This window comes from Vidua chalybeata, chromosome 24 (assembly GCF_026979565.1).
Source record: "Vidua chalybeata isolate OUT-0048 chromosome 24, bVidCha1 merged haplotype, whole genome shotgun sequence".
Taxonomy (NCBI): Eukaryota; Metazoa; Chordata; class Aves; order Passeriformes; family Viduidae; genus Vidua; species Vidua chalybeata.
Window position 1 is genome coordinate 6,546,183 of NC_071553.1, and position 15,151 is coordinate 6,561,333.

The following is a 15,151-nucleotide window of genomic DNA, read 5'->3' on the forward strand; positions in this document are numbered from 1 at the left end:
AATGAGCTTTTTTTGCATTTGCTTCATCTGTACTGTGACTTCAGGTTCCTGATGTAATAAGGAAAATTTATGTCTCAAAAATAAAAATATGATCATTCTCTAATGGGTATGGCTGGGAGTTTTAAAGAGAAAAATTAATCTTGAGTGTAGTTGTGTCAGGAAGAGACCACAAATATTAACACTGAAGTAGATTAAAAACACCCAGTGTGTTTTCAATTACCAGATGAAGCAGGTAGTGATTTATTTTCCAGCTGGACAGGACTCGGTTTCTGCTCAAAGAGTGAAAGGTTTGAGGAAATGGAGCGGGTGCACACCCGTGTCTGCAGCTCTTGAGGGTTTTTTCTGCCTGCCCAGGCTGTGAGGGGAGCAGGCAGTGGTGCTGCCGTGCTCTCAGCCCGTGCCAGCCCACAGCAGCATTCTGTCACCAGCAGGGGACAGGAGCCAGGCCAGGTGTGCCCGGCCCTGGGGGCTGCTACGAGAGATTTTTGGGGTTTCTCTTCCCGTGTTGAAGGTGTTACAGAATCCCAGAGTGGCTTGGAAGGGTCCTCAAAGCTCATCCGTGGGCAGGGACAGCTCCCACTACCCCAGGGAGCTCCAGGCCCGGTCCAGGCTGGCCTGGGACACCTTCTGTACCTGTGTGGGACATCTTGGAGGGCCACAGCCATGACAGGCACTGGAGGGGGGCAGAGCCACTTCATCATTGTCTGCTGATTGTATTGGGTTCCATAGCTAATGCTGCATTTCCCCCCCTGCATTTCCCCCCCTGCATTCCCCCCCTGCATTTCCCCCCCTGCATTTCCCCCCCTGCATTTCCCCCCCTGCATTTCCCCCCCTGCATTTCCCCCCCTGCATTCCCCCCCTGCATTCCCCCCTGCATTTCCCCCCTGCATTTCCCCCCCTGCATTTCCCCCCCTGCATTTCCCCCCCTGCATTCCCCCCCCGCATTTCCCCCCTGCACTTCCCCCCCTGCATTTCCCCCCCTGCATTTCCCCCTCCTGAGTCCCAGAGCCAGAGCAGCACGGAGCTCTCTGAAGATGAACTTGCTGATGATCTCTCCTCCTGCTTGCTCCTCTGCAGGTTCCCATGATTCTGGTTGGCAATAAATGTGACCTGGAGGAAGAGCGAGTCGTGGGCAAAGAGCAGGGGCAGAACTTAGCACGACAGTGGTGTAACTGTGCCTTTCTAGAATCGTCTGCAAAGTCGAAAATCAACGTAAACGAGGTCAGTGCCTCCTGTTCTGTGGGTTCCCAGCATGAAGGTGGCATGAGAGCAGCACGTGTGTGTGGGCTGGGGGTCCAGGACGGCCCTGACTCCCAGCCTGGGGACAGTGTACATGTACAGTGTTCAGCCACTGAACTGACAGTGGTCAGGTGCTCTGTGTGTGCTCTGTGTGTGCTCCAAGGAGATGTGCTCCCTTTTCTCTGCAGGGCAGGGTGACTTCCCAGGTCGGTGTTTCTGCAGCCCCTCCCAGGGGCCAGGAATAGCACAGGGTCCTGAGCTGGATGGCTCTTAGCTTAGATGAACTTTATCTGGAGAGTGTTTTGTCACAGTAGCTGCTGCCATTCCAGTGTGGGTGATGCCCCGTTGTGCTCCTTGGCCTGTGTGCTGTTGGCTGTTGCTTTAGAAGCATTTGAATTTCTGGCTGCAGATGCCTCATCACAGCCCCCTGCAAGCCCCCAGCTTGCTAAAACCATTCCCAAGCCCAGATCTGAGCAGTTCCCCGAGTTTAACTGAGACCCCCTTTCTCTGGGGTGCCTCCTCCCGCTGCCTGGGGCCGTGGGTTGTGCTGAGGGAGCTCTGCTCCACGTCAGGCACCAAGTTTTTATTCTGTGCTGGAGTTATCTGCCTGTGCCAGAGGCCAAGTTTCCAGGCACAAAAGCTCAGGTGACCCCGTGCAGCAGAGCTGGGCTGGTGCCAGCAGATAAGTGGGACCGTTTAGGGGGTGTGTGATAAGCAGGAGCAGCAGGATCTTGGCCTGGCCAGGCTGCTCTGGCAGCCAGCAGGATGTGCTGCATGGGCTGGGGGAAAGGGAGGGAGCCCCAGGCCCCTGCCTGCAGCTCCTGTGGCTGGGATTAGCCTGGCTGCAGGGCTCAGGAGCCAGCAGAGCTGAGCTGCCAGCAGGGATTTGTCTGTGTGGCTGAGCTGGAGTGGAACCAGGCTGGTGATGAAGCAGGGAGCAGCTCAGGCACCAGCAGATCCCCAGGGAGCGTGGCAGAGCTGGGCTGTGCATTTCCACCCTTTGGGGTGCACTCTGGCCCTCGCCAGGCACAGGGGCCTCTCCCCTGGGAAGGGTCCTGGTGTCCCCCCCCAGTGTCCCCCCCATCCCTCACCTGGGAATCCTGCTCTCCCCCTTTCCCTGCCGGGCTGCAGCCTCCAGGGAGGTCACAGCACAGACAAGAGCGTGGTTATCTGGAGGATGAGTTTCTGGCCTCCTTGTGGTCTTCGTGTTCTGGTTTCCTGCCAGCTGATATTTCCTAGCTGTGAAAAGTACAAAAGCTGAGGAAATCAAAGGGAGAAGCTGTGAATGAAGCAGCTCAGTGTGCTGGGAGTCTGTCCTGCTGGCTCCTGGGCTGGGGAAGCATCTGCATTCTTTTGGGGTTTATTCTTGCTTTCTCGCTGCTTTTGGAGTTTCTACAATTGTTAAAATCTAGGTGAGGAGTGATAGATTCCTACATGCATTTGCTGAATGCAAATCAAACCTTTCAGATAATAAGCTTTTAATCCAGAGTGGATCAGGCGACCTTCTGGTGACCTCTGAGATGCTCTTGCAGCACACTGACTCTTTTTAGGGATGGTGGCATTCCTGAAACCTTGTTGCAGATGGCTGTACTCACAGTCAGTACTGACACCGAAATAATCTAATTTATGAGAAAGGAAAATCTTAAATTTCAGTAGTTACAGTGTGTTATAAACTGTTTCTTTGTCTTCTGAATTTCTTTGGAATCAACAAGAATTTGTGAGCTGTCAGCCACTCCAGGAAGGGGAAAAAATAAACAAGGACAAGGGTGGAGCCCTCTGAAGGTTGAAATATTTCTCCTCAATGCTGTGACCCAGCTCCAAGCATTTTTGCAAAGCTCATTTTGCTATAAATGGGTTGAGTCTTGCTGGGAAAACAACTCCCAGCAGCAGCACTCACAAAGCTCTGCAGCTGAAGGAGGGCCCTGTTGGTCCCTGGAGCTCAGGGCAGGAGTTGGCAGGGACAGCCAGGGGACAGGGGGTGCCCTGGGCTGCTGGGGCAGGCTCTGCTCACACCCCAGCCCAGGGCACCACTGGCACTTGGGGTGACCCTCGAGGATATTGTGCCTGTCTGAAAAACCCTTTGTTAATCCCGAGTTTTCTCCCTCTTTTCCAAAGCAAGGAAACTGTTGCCATTTCAGTGCCCTGCTCTTCTGAAGGCTTTGGTGGTGATAAACTGAGTTTCCAGCTCCCTTATGTTCTGCACATTGATGGGAGCTTTGGGTTTCTTCTTCCATAAGCAGCTGCTTGAGAAACATTTAATAAATTCAAGCAGTTTAATTGAATTTACATAACTGCAGCCACCAGGAAAGAGCTGTCAGCTCCCCAGCCTGCCTCAGTTTTGACAGCTTGTGTTTTATCACTTGGAGTTTTCAGCTTGTGTTTTTCATTTGCAGATCTTTTATGACCTGGTCAGACAGATAAATAGAAAAACACCAGTGGAAAAGAAGAAGCCTAAGAAGAAATCATGTCTGCTGCTTTAGACTCCCATCACGCAGCAGCTCTGAGCCAGGTAAGAGGTGCCTGAATCCCACCTGGGCCAGGTGAGCAGAGCTCCTGACAGAGCCCCTTCCCTCTGCTGCTGCTCCTGGAGTGTGACCGAGCAGGAGCTTCCTTCTCCCTCCTCTGGGTGCCTGTGACCCCGGGCTCTGAGCCACCAGGGCTCGCTTGTGCCTCCTTTCCATCCTCTGGTACATGTTGGTGTTTCTGCTGCCACTGCTGTCCCCGTGCTGGCACCTCTGGGGACAGTTACAAATTGCTGTGGGTGGGACAAGGGGTTCAGTGGCACAGAAATAAAAGGCTGCCCACCATAAAAAAAAAAAAAAAAAAAACCCAACACAAACCAAAACAAACATAAAAAACCCAAAACCAAACGCAACCAAAAAGCACAGCAAGAGTGGACACAGCTATAAATAATCTTCCTGTGTCTTTTGGCAGGAACTCTGTGTGCTCACAGCTGCTGTGTCGTGCTCCTGGAAGGAACCAGCAGCTCTGCAGCTCCAGGTTTGGGACAGCAGTGTCCCCATGTGGGGCAGAGAAGGGCACTGGGTGCTGGCCCAGCTCTGCCACCTGCCCGTGTCACCTCAGGGGCTGTGGGAGCCAGCAGAGCCCTGCCTGTGCTGTGCAGGACGGGCAGAGCAGCTCAGCTGCCCTGTCTGGAGACGAGCCCGGAGCCCTGGGCACTGCAGCAGCCTGGCAGTTGTCTGGCACTGCTCTGGCCCTGATAAAACAGCTTTTGGAGAGTTACACTTCCCACAACCTCCTCTTTCTGCACCCAGGAACAGCCCTGAGTTCTGGGAAAAATGAGCTCTGGTGCTGCCTGTGGGCTTTCAGGCCTTGGAGGTCACTGGTGTCACCAGCAGAGCGAGAAATGTCCCTCCCTCATCTTCATTTGTATTTTCTTTTACTTTCTCCAGATTGCAGGAATGAAGAACTGTTGCCTAAATGGAAAGTGCCAGCATTCCCAACTTCAAAACCTTATGGAAATGAGTAACATATCGGAAGAAGCTTCTCCTGTTTTTTATATACCACGGGAAGAATTTAGATCTTAAAAATGGTTTGCACACAGTCCCTGGAAAAAGCAGTTGCTCTGTGTATATCTCTTGGAAATTTAAGCCAATATTCCTCCTCCTTTGCAATAGCAATTAACAGATGTGAAAATAAATATAATTGACTCTAGCATATGATTATCCCAAGGAGCATGGATGCATTTCAAATGTTAGAGATTGCTACTATAATTAAAATTCATATTGACCATTTTATCATAATTTCTCCCCATCAAGCACTAAAAATGTTCCACTGTTATATTTTATATCTATAACTATAGATATATATTATCCAAAATTTCCCTTTGAACTCACTGCAACAAATAACTTTTTGAGTCATTGACTTCATTTTATATTTAAAAGTTACGGAATATCATTATTTTCATTCTGCCATTGTATTCTAATTAAAAATGTTTGTGCATAATGCTTTGGAAAAATGGGTCTTTTATAGGAAAAAAAAACTGGGATAACTGATTTCTATGGCTTTAAAAGCAAAAATATATAATATACTAAACCAACTCTAATATTGCTTCTTGTGTTTTACTGTCACAGATTAAATTACAGCTTTTATGAATGATTAAATTTTAGTACATTTTCATTTTTGTTTCTGTGTTTTTGTTACCGTTTCCAGCCTTTGGGTTTGCTCCATGTCCTGTGAGTTCCTCTCCCATCCTGGTGGATCAGGGGTTTTGTTGAGGTGCCCCCACCCCGTGCTGTATTTAATGTAGCCCTCCCAAGGACAGCAGGCAACTCTTGTGCTTTCTCTTGGCCTTTGAAAGATGGTATTGCTGCAGGTATTTCCTCTGCACAGTGGCTCTGCTGTGCACAAGTTTGGTTTCATTCCAAGCTCTGTGTGCCTCGGAGGATGATCCTCCCTTTCAACCCCAGTTTTGGCTGGTGGTCCCTGGTCAGCTGAAGGGTTTTTCCGTTTCGTTTTGGGTTTGTTCCTTGTGTTTCTTTGTTGTTGATAAAGTTTCAAGGAGCGGGGTCCGTGGCTGCTGCATCCTCCTGTGTGTGTGCAGGACCCAGCCCCTCCTGGGGCCCTGCTGGAGCCCCCGGGGTTCAGGACTGCTCCTGCCTCCCCCGAGCAGGTGGGAGCAGAAATTGAAATGTGTCTCCAGAGTGGAGAGAGCTCAGCACAGGCCTGGTCCTGCTGCTGCCCAGGGAAATGAGGGGGGACAGATGTTCCTGCAGCCGCTGCAGAGTTCACTGGAAGGCAGGGGGGGCAGTTTCTGTAAACAGGTTTTTCTGAAACTGTTCCTGATGCAGCTGGTGAATTACAGAGAGCCCAGGTTCTAAATGCAGGACTGGGTGAAACACCTGGGTGATGTGACAACGTCTGCCTCCTCACTAGGACGAGCACGGCTGCTTCAGTGCTGGGCTTCAGGCCACCTCTGTGCCTCTTTCAGGAGGAGCAGAAGCACGGTCTTGGCAGGTTGTTATCTTTACAAAATGTAAAAATGTTTTAGCAATAAAGTAATTTCAGTGAACGTGGTGATTGCTGGATGTCTCTTGTATAAACTGGGGTGCAGAGTGAGCGGTGACTGGGGTGCACATGGGGCTGAGTGAGGGTGAGGATGAGGATGAGGGTGAGGATGAGGATGAGGATGAGGAGGAGGAGGAGGAGGAGGAGGAGCGCCGGGAGCGCTCCCGAGCCGAGGCTGCCGCTAGGTGGGAGTGTGGGAGAGGCGCAGGGCTGGGGAAGGCTCCACTGCCATCGCTCTGATTCGAGGTGTTTGCAGCCTTCCCACCCCGCTCCTCTCCCCTCTGCCTCCCACAAGGCGCTCGTTTTCTCACTGGATTAAAAAAAAAAAAAAAAAAGTTCTTTAATGGATTTTAGCACAATAGCTCCAGTTCTGCCCTGGGACAGCTTGAGCCGTGTCAGACAGAAATGTCCTGAAGCACTTGGTGGTTAATGTCTCAGTGGGTTAAAAACAACTTCACTGCAGAATGTCCTAAAGAAATGGGAAAAGAAAAACCTCCCAGAAGTCCCAGGCTTCTGCTTTTGACCCAGCCGAGCACAGCAACATTTTGCTGAGAGCAAAGGGGCACATTTAAAATTTCCCCAGAGCCCCTGGAGCATCCAGCTCCTCTGTGAGCACAAATTCCCCCAAAGACAGCCCTGGCCATCTCTGCAAATGTGCTGCTCTCACACTTCCAGCCTGTGTTTGTCTGTCTGTTTTCAGTGTTTTCTAAAGGTTATTTGAAGTGTTTTCCCCTCCCGTGTGGGTTGGATCAAATGATCCCACACGTCCTGCCCCACTGGAAGTTTGAATTGCAGGTTGTGATGCTGACCCAAACCAGTGACAGGGAGACCTTCCCGGGTTGCTCAAATCCAGGTTTGTTCTGCTGCCTCTGAGCTGCATTCCTGCCATTGCAGTGCCTGACGTGGGAGGTCCTGCATCCTGCAGCCACCAGAGAAACTTGAAAATTCATGTTAAATTCACCATTAACCTTTGCAAAATCACCAAAACTAATGAATATTTCCTTTATTCTGCCAGGACCAGGCACTGAGGAATGAAATTGGATTTCCCAGAGCCCAGGTGCCACTTGGTGAATAACCAGCATGTGCTAGCCCTCCTGGCTGGGGCTGAACATCCTTCCAGCCCTCCTGGCTGGGGCTGAACATCCTTCCAGCCCTCCTGGCTGGGGCTGAACATCCTTCCCACCTCCTGGCTGGGGCTGGGATCTGGCACTGGCTTCCCTGCAGCAGCTGGTCAGTGCTCTGGCTTTCAGCCACAGCTCTCTTTCCTCCTGGAAGGGAAACTCCCCAAATTTGGAGACAAACCCTGTGCAGGAGGAGGGAGAGGAGCAGGAGCGGGGGGCTCTGGGCTCAGTAGCCCCCAGCCAGGGCGAATTGCCAATGCTGCAGCCTCCCAGCAGCCCTGGCACAGCTCTGCCCCTGTGGCTGCTCCTGGCTGGGGCTGAGCTCTCCTGGCTCCAGGGAAATGGGGGAACACTGTTTGTACTGTCCAGGACTGAAACCAGCCCTTTGGCCCCCCTTTGCAGGAAGCTGCACACGAGGGAACTCCGCTCGTTCCTCCTGTGGTGGGAAACCCCATTGTCCACGATCCCCTGGATCCTCTGTGCCCCAGCTCCAGCGGATGCTCTTCAGAGGGAGCAGCACCAGAGGAAGCTGAAATCATTTGTCGGGTTTTGGGCAAGTGGGGAGCAGAGCTGGAAGTGCAGCCCGGTCCTGGCTCGGCCCTGCTAGCTCTGGACTCGAGCCCGGCTGTCCCCGGGGCTCGGGGGTGGCTCGGACGAGCCCACGGACCCGGCGCTGGCCCTGGCAGCCGCCCGGGGTCGAACACGGGCGGCGTTTCCCGAGCAGCGATGCCCAGCCCGGACGGGCGCTGGCACGGAGGCAGCTCGGGGGCACAAGGAGCGCGTTGTGCGGGCAGGGAGGGGGGATGCTCCGAGTGCCCAGCCCGGGCCAGCTGCTGCCACCGCCCAGAAGCACCAACAAAGGACAAATTCAGCGGGGAGCGGCTCCTGGGCTGGGGACACTGCGGCTTTATGGGGCTCTGGCTGCGCCGATCGGGACCGCCCGGCTCGGCGGCGCTGCCCGCGGCTCCCAGCTCTGATTTCCAGCCGAGAAACCCGAGACGCCCCCGGGTCTCCGCCAGAACGACCCCAAGGAGAGCAGCAGCCCCCAGCCGAGTCCTCTGGCCCATGGAAGCGATCCCTAAGCCTGCCCTTTTCCCTGCAGGTGTTTTACACAGAAATCCAGTTCCTTGCAACCCGTTTTGGGTGAGTGATGGGGGAGCTGAGTGAAAGGGAGCAGTGTTGCAGCTCTGCTGCTCCTTCCTCCCCAGGCTGTTCCAAATCCTCGGATAAATTGACTCCAGCTCCCTTGCACCTTGGCTCTCCCTGGTCACGACGTGGCTGTGGCATTCTGAGGGCTGCAGACATCCAGCATCCTACACCCAGCTCGCATTTAGCCTTGGAAATAAGAAGAGTCAAGCTGCTGTGTCAGTTCAGCTTAAATTTGCGGGAGAAATCATTTGATTTGAAGCAGTTTATGTTATTAAATATGACTGCACAGGAGCCCCTGCAGGATAATCCTGTATGATAAATGATGTTTGAAATGAGGGAGAGCAGCCCCAGATTAATCTGCAGGAGCAGGGCAAGCACAGCGGAGCAGAGGGCAGGATGGATGTGGCAGAGCATCCTCTGGAGCAGCCCTGGAGAGCTCCAAAGCCCTGGCACGGGGCACCTGGGGACACGGGGCAGAGGTGGCCTTGGCAGTGCTGGGGACAGCTGGACTTGATCTCAGAGGGCTTTTCCAGCCTCAGTGATCCTGTGATGAGCCAACACTTCCACACCTGAGGGTTTCTGCCCTGTCCCGTGCACCGGGGCCAGCTCACTCTGATCTCACCCAGGGCAGAAGCACCGAAATTTGGCAGCAAACCTCAGTGGCAAACAGGAGCCAAGTGTTCTGAACTCCTGTTAGAAATGTACAGGGATTTCCATGGGAACCAGGAAAGCATCCATCTGCCCCTCTCCCCAAGGTTCCAGAAGTGCTGAGCATGCCCAGGAGACGGATCCAAGCTGAAGGACTCCTCGGACAGGGGACGTGGCTCCCTCAAATCCCTCTGCCAGGGCTGCTGGCCGAACCGGCTCCATCCCGGTGTCAGGAGCAGGGCCTGGGGAAGTGCTGCCCCTGGGCTCTGTGCACCGGGCCGGGCTGTGGTTCTGGTGTGTCAGGAGCTGCAGGCACCTTCCCCAGCAGCCTGGGCAGGAACAGGAGCTGGCTTTGCTGCCTGCCGAGCTCAGGGTGTTCCCTCGCCATGCAGAGCCTGATTAGCAGCCAGCAGGCAGCTCCTGGCCCTTTCCTTCCGAAACAATCAGCGTTTAGGGCTTGACTGAGAAGGATTTGGTGTGAGATAAGCTTCCCAGAGCGGGGCTGAAGTAATAATTGAATAAGTGTGAGGTGGTGAATGAGACACGATGAGTCAGAGCAAAAGCTGCTCTCGGGCAGGAGGAAAAGGCTCCTGGGTGTCTCCCCTGCTGCCCGTGGTGGGACCGAGCCCCTCGAGCTGCCAGAAGCAGATTTTGGGGGTAAAGGTCGGGGATGGAGTTCTCTGGGGGCTGTGCCAGGGTGAAAAGCTCCCCAGGTCCTGCTGCTGCTGCGGGTTCTTGGCTCAGGGCTGGGCTCCTGCTGCCCTGGAGCACCTCGGGGTTGGGATTCTGCCCCATCTGTGCCAGGGCTGGAGCTGCCAGGGCAGAGCAGGGAGGAGGGACAACGCCCAGCGTGTGGAGCTGGCCCAGGACCATCCCCTGCCAGACATGGATTTATTTGTCTGCTGTGGGCTGCACGTTCCTGACAGACCCGCGGCCGTGCTGTTGCCATCTTGTGTCCCTTCCGCTGGATTTCCCACTTCCTTTAATTTTTTACCAGTTTGCTTGGTTCTGCTCCCAGCAGAGGCAGCTCCACGGGAAGGAGAAGAAATCGAGTGTTTATTTTTAGAAAGTGCCAAAAGAGTTCAACCCAAGGCAAATACAATTGCTTCAGGTTGTGCACAGGCTTCTGAGAGGCTGCAGAGAAATCATTTCCAAACGGGAGATGCCCCAAAACCCCGCGCCTCGAGGCACACGGAGCTGTTTGAGGAGCACATCCCAGCCCAGGGCCAGTGCCTGCCCCCGGCAGGGCTGGGACGGGGCTCTGGAGGGTCCCCTCCAGCCCAGCCCATTGATTCCCAGGTTTGGAGGGGTGGGAGGTGATCTCTGCACCCCCATCCCCCCCCGCCCTGGCTGCGGAGCCCAGCGGGGGCTGCAGCTCCTGGCAAGGCTCTCGCAGCCCGTCCCCATCCTCCGGGATGTTCTCCCGCCCCAAGGGCCCCCAGACGCTGCTCCTGGCCCATTTTCGGGCACTCACCGCCCGAAGCTCGCCGGGCTGTTGGCGCGGCCCTCGGGGCCCTCAAAGCTTCCACTGTAATTCAGCTGAACAAGAGACCGAGTTAAATCTCGGCTCCTCTCGCTCTGCCTCAGCGAGCACAAAGAGGAGAAAAGGCCTGAACCAGACAATTAAAACAAGCAATAAAACCGCACGGAGAGATCCGTGGAATGATTTTTCCTTGACACGCTCGCCCCCAACAAGTGCCACATGTCCTGTGTATAAATAGCAGCTGCCCAGACTTGCTTAATCATCCCATTGTTGCTTTATAATATTAATTAAACATTCCTCTGGGATTGTTTGCATCCTAATTAAGCAGGGGAACTTACAAAAGGCGGCGAAGAAACCAAACAAGTGCGTGCTGGGGGTGCAATTTTGCTAAACCGTGTGCAACTGTGTTTTAAAAAAAACGTGAAAATTGCAGGACCGCGGTAAAAAGCATTTTTAAGAGCCACCAATGCCGGGGACCGTTTGATTAAGGGTCCCGGGGGATCAGCAGCAGCTCCGGGAGGTTCGCTGCGGGATGCTCGGGGGGCTCTGGAGGGATGAGCATCCCCCCTCAGTGCCAGTCGGCCCTGGCAGGACCCCAGGGCTATCAAAGGGACAATTACCCCGCAGCTGCTCCGCCCGGGGGATGGGGACACAGGGACCTGCTGCATCCCTCCGGGCGGCAGCTGGGGCCGGGCAGCGCTGCCCCCGGCCAGGGATGCCCAAAATCCGCCGCACTCGGGGCTGGGCCGGCCGCGGACAGGGCGCGGTGGCAATCCCGGCCCGCGGGTCCCCCGGCAGCTGCTCCCGAGGGACAGGAACCCAGTCCCCCCTGGCCTGCGGGGCTGGGCTCGGCCTCCCTCCCTCCCTGGAGCCGGGAAGACTCGAGCACATTGTTCCCGGCTCAGACTCATGCACCCTGCAGGGATGTGCCGCGAATTACTTCCCAAATTATGTGAGTAATTAAAATCAATGAGAGGGTATCCTGTTAAATAACGTAATTAGATGAGCACAGCGAGCGAGATGAGTGCAATGGTGGTTTTGTTCTCCTGCCTGGAGACAGCTTTTAACTCTTTCCCTCTTGGCTCTTCCCGGCCGGGGCAGGCGGGGCTCCCCTGGGTGATGCTGGCTGCAGCCAAGGCCGAGGTTGTCCCAGGAAAACGCCTCCACCTGCTCCCTTCAGAGCTTCTTCCAGACCGGGGCTGTCCTTCCCCGCAGTCCCCATCCCTGGGTTATGTGGGGACACTGGCAGTGCCCCAGAGCTGAAGGCCACAAACACCTGAACCTCTGTGACCACAGAACTGCTTTGGGTCCCGTTAATGAGAGCTGGCAGAGGAGAACAGGAGTGGGAATTACCTGAGTGCATCAGGAGCTGTCCGAGCCGTCCCTGCAGGTCCAGGGGCTGCCCTAATTCCAGGAATGGCTGAGGAGCCCGAGTGCTGAGAGCCGTTCTGGTTCTACTGCTGCTCCTGGCAGGGCAGGGGGAGCCTGGGCCCGTTCGGATACACGTGGAGAGCTCTCTCCTCCTGCATGGAGCGCTGAGAGCTCCTGGGGGCTCTGGCAAGGGCAGAGGCATCTGGCCAGATGGCTCTCATTGCAGGGCTGGCATCTAAATAATTAATTTATAGTGTCGTGCTCGGGGCCCTGCTGTGCCCCCAGGGACAGCTCCTGAACCTGGTGGTTGTTCTTTGCAGCTGCGATGCTCACGGGGATGAGGGGCTCTGCTGGGCCCACAGCTCCCCTGCGATCCTCCAGCGCTGCCAAGATGTGTCACACGGAAACGACATTGTGGCAAAGGACCCGGACCCTGCTGGGGACAATCCCCTGCGGCGGGGACACCGGGAACCTGTCACAGGGGTGACAGGCTGCTCCGGGGAGATTCCAACACCCACAGAGCCCCGGTGGAGCCCGGCGCTCCTGCCCGGCCGGGGCGGCTCCCGCAGGGCTCCTGCAGGGTGCAGGTTCGGCTGACTGAGGCGCCTTATCCCGTCCATCTCCGAGTGATTTACAGCTGCCATAAAACCCCTGCGGGACGAGGGCTTTTGCCCGACTTTCCTGGCAATGCAGCTTATCTCCAGAGAATTTCCCAATACTCTGTACTGCAAGTAGAGTGTTCCTCCTATTCCTCTCGGGAATAAAGAAGAATTCCTCGTAGGAATGTCTCTGTTATTTGCCTCGTTAAGGCGTATATTCCGTGCAAAGCTCCCACCACCCTGCCAACGGCATCCCACCTTTGGAAAGCAGGTGAGCAGCACACAGAAAGTTCCCCTCTTGAATTATGGCAAATCCAGAGGAGCCGCTCTCTCCTTTTTCCAAGCAGAGCTCCCATTCAGGGCACAGGAAACTCCGCACAAAGCCGGCCGTGAATGGTTTCCACACCATTAGCATGAGCACATGCAGATCAGGCAGCTGCAGCATAAACGCCTGGCTGGCTGCCCTGGGCTGCGAGCTCCGGCATTGCTCGGGGGCAGAACGAGCCGGGAGGAGGGGGAAGCTCTGAGCAGGTACCGCGGGAGAGCAGCAGCTGAGCCACCCCGCAGGGGTGTGGGCTGGGAGGCACCTTAAACATCCCTAATTCCGACCCCCTGTCCCGGGCAGGGACATTGTCCCATCGTCCCAAGCCCTGTCCAGCCTGGCCTTGGGCACTGCCAGGGACCCACAGCTGCTCTGGGCACCTGTGCCAGGCCCTCACCTCCCTCACGGGGAGGAATTTCTTCCCAGTATCCAGTCTAACGCTGCTCTCTTCCAGTTTAAAGCCACCGGCCCTGTCCTGCCACGCCACAAAGAGTAAACAGAAAACACTCCCGAGGGCAGCCGGCCGTGGTTCCCTTTCCTCCTGCCCTGCAGCAGCCTGAGAAGCCCCATCTCATTGTCAGAAGAATAAGCTGTGAAATGGTTTTGAAAATCAGGGCTTTTTAATTACAGGCACATTTGGGAGCCTTCTGGAGGCCATCTGGCCGGGAGAGCAGGGTGTGGGCTCCAGGAGGGGAAAGCCCAGGGAGCAGGAGCGGCTCCTGGAAAAGCACTCGATTAGCGCTAAGAGCTAAATCCTCTCTGCCCATTAAGCCATATGGGCCAGCGCTCGCCCATGCCGGGGATGTGCAGCTGCAGCGCTGCGTGCCCGGGCTGCGGGAGGTGCTGCTCACCCAGCCCTGCCTGCGACTGACCAGAGATCCCCAATGAGCCCAGAGCGGCCCAGGCTGCCCCTGCCACCGCTGCCTCCCCAGCAGCTGCAGGGGCAGCCGGCTCCTCTGGCTCCCGTGCCGTGGTTGGGGTTGGCCGCCCCTGTCAGCCGTGCAGAACACAGCCAGGCCTCCGCAGACGCTGCCCCTGCGCTGATCAGGTGGGTTTCGTACTCCATAATGGAGAACGATTTCGTGGCAGTTTTGTGAAAAAAAAAAGAGGAGCAAAAGCCATTATAATTTCAGGAAACGTCCCTGGAGAAGTGAAATTGTAATTCACAAATCCAACTCTGATCTATTAGCAGATCCTACTCTGGAGACTAAATTAGGGAGGGATGTCTGGCTTGGGTGATATTCTTCATTATTTGAATGTCTATAAAGAATAGTTATTAAATATTTTTTCTCTTAAGAACTTTGAGATGCAGCCACATCTTCTCACTATTTCCAAGCATCTGAAGCCTAGACCACACTGGATTTGTCACTGCAAACACCCTGGAAAATCCTATTTTAATGCAAAACATCTTTTGAAGACACACTTAACAGGCAGAGAGAACAGCAGCGCGTTTGAAACCACGCTGGGCAGAGTGCCCCGTGGGGATCTGAGCCTCTGGAAGGGAACAAATGAAGGAGCCCCCAGCCTGTCTGTCCTCAGGAGCTCCTGCTTTGTCCCTGGAGCAGAGGGCAGCGGGAGCAGCGGCCAGGGGTGCAGCAGCTCTGTCCTGCCCCAGGAGGGGCAGGGCTGGCACAGCAGGGCACTGGGCAGTGCTGCTCCGGGCAGGGCTGGCACAGCAGGGCAGTGCTGCTCCGGGCAGGGCTGGCACAGCAGGGCAGTGCTGCTCCGGGCAGGGCTGGCACAGCAGGGCAGGGCAGTGCTGCTCCGGGCAGGGCTGGCACAGCAGGGCAGTGCTGCTCCGGGCAGGGCAGTGGGCACTGGGCAGTGCTGCTCCGGGCAGGGCAGTGGGCAGTGCTGCTCCGGGCAGGGCTGGCACAGCAGGGCAGGGCAGTGCTGCTCCGGGCAGGGCTGGCAGGGCACTGGGCAGTGCTGCTCCGGGCAGGGCACAGCAGGGCACTGGGCAGTGCTGCTCCAGGCAGGGCAGGGCAGGGCAGTGCTGCTCCGGGCAGGGCTGGCACAGCAGCAGTTCTGGGGGGCAGGGGAGCGCCGGGGAGGCAGCTGGGGCCGAGGGCGAGCAGAAACAAGGGCTGTCCCTGAGCAGGGCAGGAGGGACAGGGCCAGCAGCTGATCCCAGCTCTGGCAGCGCCCGGCCCTGCTCGGGGGCAGCTGCTGGGGGCACACGGGGCACGGG

General features: G+C 55.8%; 1 protein-coding gene across 6 annotated transcripts in view; it reads left to right on the top strand.

Moving 5' to 3' along the window:
- The window catches only part of RAP1A (RAP1A, member of RAS oncogene family), a 29,260-nt gene extending 23,881 nt beyond the window's left edge, over nt 1-5,379 (top strand). For all 6 annotated transcript variants that reach the window (XM_053963815.1, XM_053963818.1, XM_053963820.1 and 3 more), the window contains exons 7-9: nt 1,078-1,221; nt 3,633-3,748; nt 4,653-5,379. In XM_053963815.1, the coding sequence (XP_053819790.1) occupies nt 1,078-1,221; nt 3,633-3,719 (231 nt within the window). In that variant the 3' untranslated portion in view covers nt 3,720-3,748; nt 4,653-5,379. The remainder of the gene's footprint in view (nt 1-1,077; nt 1,222-3,632; nt 3,749-4,652) is intronic.
- Nucleotides 5,380-15,151: the final 9,772 nt, after the last annotated feature.